This window comes from Passer montanus, unplaced genomic scaffold, assembly GCF_014805655.1.
Source record: "Passer montanus isolate IOZ18808 unplaced genomic scaffold, ASM1480565v1 scaffold769, whole genome shotgun sequence".
NCBI classification, from domain to species: Eukaryota; Metazoa; Chordata; class Aves; order Passeriformes; family Passeridae; genus Passer; species Passer montanus.
In genome coordinates this window covers 1-2,853 of record NW_024372912.1, presented here as the reverse complement: position 1 = coordinate 2,853, position 2,853 = coordinate 1, and the positions used below count along the sequence as shown (strand labels likewise).

The following is a 2,853-nucleotide window of genomic DNA, read 5'->3' as shown; positions in this document are numbered from 1 at the left end:
GGGTAAAAGACCCCCCAAACCTCCCCATTTTTGAGGGAGCTGGACCCAAAATCTCACCATTTCAGGGCTTTTACGAACCCCAAACCCTCACAATTTGGAGAGGGGGGAGGTTCCGACCCTCAAAATCTCCAATTTTGGGCACCTTCCAACCCCCAAACCTCACAATTCCAGGGAGAGCCGCAACCCCCAAAATCTCAAATTTCGCGGGAACGTCACAAACCCCAAACCTCACCGTTCCGGGCCGGCGTCCAACCGCCAAAATTCCACATTTTGAGAACGACCCAACCCGCCCAAAACTTAATTTTCAGGAGGAACCTCCACAGCCCACAATTCCAGGGAAGGTCACAACCCCAAAATTTCCGATTTTGAGCACAAACCCTGCCAGAAGCGAGGCCGGGGACCCCCCAAACCCTTTTTGGGGAGGGGGTTTAGGAGTCCCCGGTGGCTCGGGGGGTGGCGGGGGCGGCCCTGCGGGGTCCCTCGCGGCATTTTTGGCAATAGAAGACGTCGGGGACGTTGTTTTTCTTCACCTTGGCGCAGGACAGGTGGATCCAGGTGCCGCACTGGCTGCACTCGATCATGGGCCGGCCCGCGAAGGGTTTTTGGCAGTAGCAGGTGATCAAATCCCACGAATCGTCACCTAAAAAAAACCCCAAAAAGGTAAAATGTTAAAAAGTTTATAGCAGAGTAAAAAATAATAAAAAATTGCGGTGAAAATGGAGGAATTTGGGGTGTGATAAGCCCAAAAAGCACTTGGAATATTAAAGGAGTGGTGAAATATCCTAAATTTATGTCCCAAATACCACCCGGGATCTCTAAGTTTGCTCTGGCATCAACTAAATCCCAAAATTTATGTCCCAAATACTACCCAAAACTCCTCAAACCTCCCCTGAGAAACCCAAAAACTCCCCCAGGACCTCCCAAACCTCATCCCAAACCCCCAAACCTCATCCCAAACTCCTCCAGGGGCACCAAATTCCCCCCAAATTTCCCCCAAAATTCACCTGACTCGACTACGATGTCCCTGTCCACGACCCGTGCATCCCCTCCAGAGACCCTAAACCCCACTGGGACCCCCAAACCTCACCCCAAACCCCCTCCAAGGACCCCAAACTGCCAAACTTCACCCCAAACCCCTCTAAGAACCTCTAAAACTTCTCCAGGAACCCCAAATTTCCCCCAAATCTCCCCAAAACTCACCCGACTCCACCATGATGTCCTCATCCATGACACACATGTCCCCTCCAGGGACCCCAAACCCCTCTGAGACCCCCAAACCTCCCCTGAACCCCTCTAAGACCCCCTAAAACTCCTCTAGGAACACCAAAACCCCCCAAATTTCCCCCAAAACCCCCAAAATTCAACTGACCCCACCATGATATCCTCATCCATGACCCTCACATCCCCTCCAGGGACCCCAAACCTCTCTGAGACCCCCAAATCTCCTCCCAAACCCCTCTAAGACCCTGTAAAACTCCTCCAGGACCCCCAGACCCCCCCAAATTCAACCGACTCCACTGTGATGTCCTTGTCCATCACCTGCATGTCCCTCCAGGGACCCCAAACCCCTCTGACACCCCCCAATCTCCCCCCAAACCCCTCTAAGACCTGCTAAAACTTCTCTAGGACCACCAAAAGCCCACAAATTCCCCCAAAACCCCCCCACATTTCCCCCACACTCACCCGACTCCACCATGATGTCCTCATTTATGAGGGGGGGCGGCTTTAGGGACCGGGGACCCCCCCCTTAAAGACCTCCCGCCCCTTTAAACCCCGTCCGGTGCTTCCCCGCGACCTCCCGGAGCCCCTCCGGTACCTCCCGGTAACTCCCGGTATTCTCCCGGTGGCTCCTCCGGTACCTCCCGCAGGCCTTGGGCGCCCTCCCGTTCCCCACGCGATCCCTCCCGATGCCTCCGCGGCCTTCCCGGTGCTTCCCCGGCCCTCCCGCTGCCTCTCCGGTAGCTCCCGGTAACCCCCGGCGCCCTCCCGGTGCCTCCCCGGTTACCTCGGCGGTCGCCGGGATGTACCCGGCGTAGGCCAGCACGAAGCTGCAGAACTTATTGAAGTCCTCGATCGTCCTCCGCCGCTTTTCCGGGGGCTGCCGGTACCGGGAACCGAGCGGGGGGGGGAAGGGGAGAGGGGCTCGCCGTGAACACCGGGACCTTCCCGTGACCCCCCCCGAGCCCCGGGGCCCCTCCCGGAGCCCCCGGGAGCGGCGAGGGGACGGAGCGGCGGGGGAATCCCCGTGCGCCGTCCCCTGCCGGTGCCCCCGGGGCCCCCCTCACCTGCGGTTCGGTTTTCAGCGGCCCCAGCGCTTCTGTGGACGGGAACGGACGGGCCGGTCACGGCGGCACCGGCACCGGAGCCGGCCCGGGGCTCCGGCGGCTCCGAGCCGCCCCGGTACCGGCTCCAAACTCCCCGCCCTTCCCGCGGTTCTGCGCTCCCGCTCCCTCCGGCCCCGCTGCCGGCACTTTGGGCGCTCCAAACCCCGCCGGTACCGGCTCCAAACCTCTCCGGTACCGGCTCCAAATCCCGCCGGTACCGGCTCCAAACCCCCCCCGGTACCGGCTCCAAACCCCCCCCGGTGGCGGCTCCAGCTCCTCCCGGTACCGGCTCCAAACCCGCCCGGTACGGGCTCCAAACCCGCCCCGGTACCGGCTCTAAACCGCCCCGGTTCCGCCTCCAGCTCCCGCCGGTACCGGCTCCAAACCCCCTCCGGTAGCGGCTCCAGCTCCTCCCGGTAGCGGCTCCAAACCGCTCCGGTCCCGGCTCCAAACCGCTCCGGTCCCGGCGCTCTGAGAGCTCCAACCCGCCCCGGTCCGGCCTCCAGCTCGCCCCGGTCCCGCCGCCCTG

The 2,853-nt window shown here is 61.4% G+C and overlaps 1 protein-coding gene across 1 annotated transcript in view; it reads right to left on the bottom strand.

Moving 5' to 3' along the window:
- The window catches only part of LOC120512724 (PHD finger protein 23A-like), a gene marked incomplete at its 5' end in the record, with an annotated part of 5,406 nt that extends 3,126 nt beyond the window's left edge, over positions 1 to 2,280 (bottom strand). Inside the window, 3 exons of the mRNA XM_039731350.1 lie at positions 21 to 640; positions 1,201 to 1,263; positions 1,753 to 2,280. Of these exons, the coding sequence (XP_039587284.1) occupies positions 429 to 640; positions 1,201 to 1,263; positions 1,753 to 2,280 (803 nt within the window). The remainder of the gene's footprint in view (positions 1 to 20; positions 641 to 1,200; positions 1,264 to 1,752) is intronic.
- Positions 2,281 to 2,853: the final 573 nt, after the last annotated feature.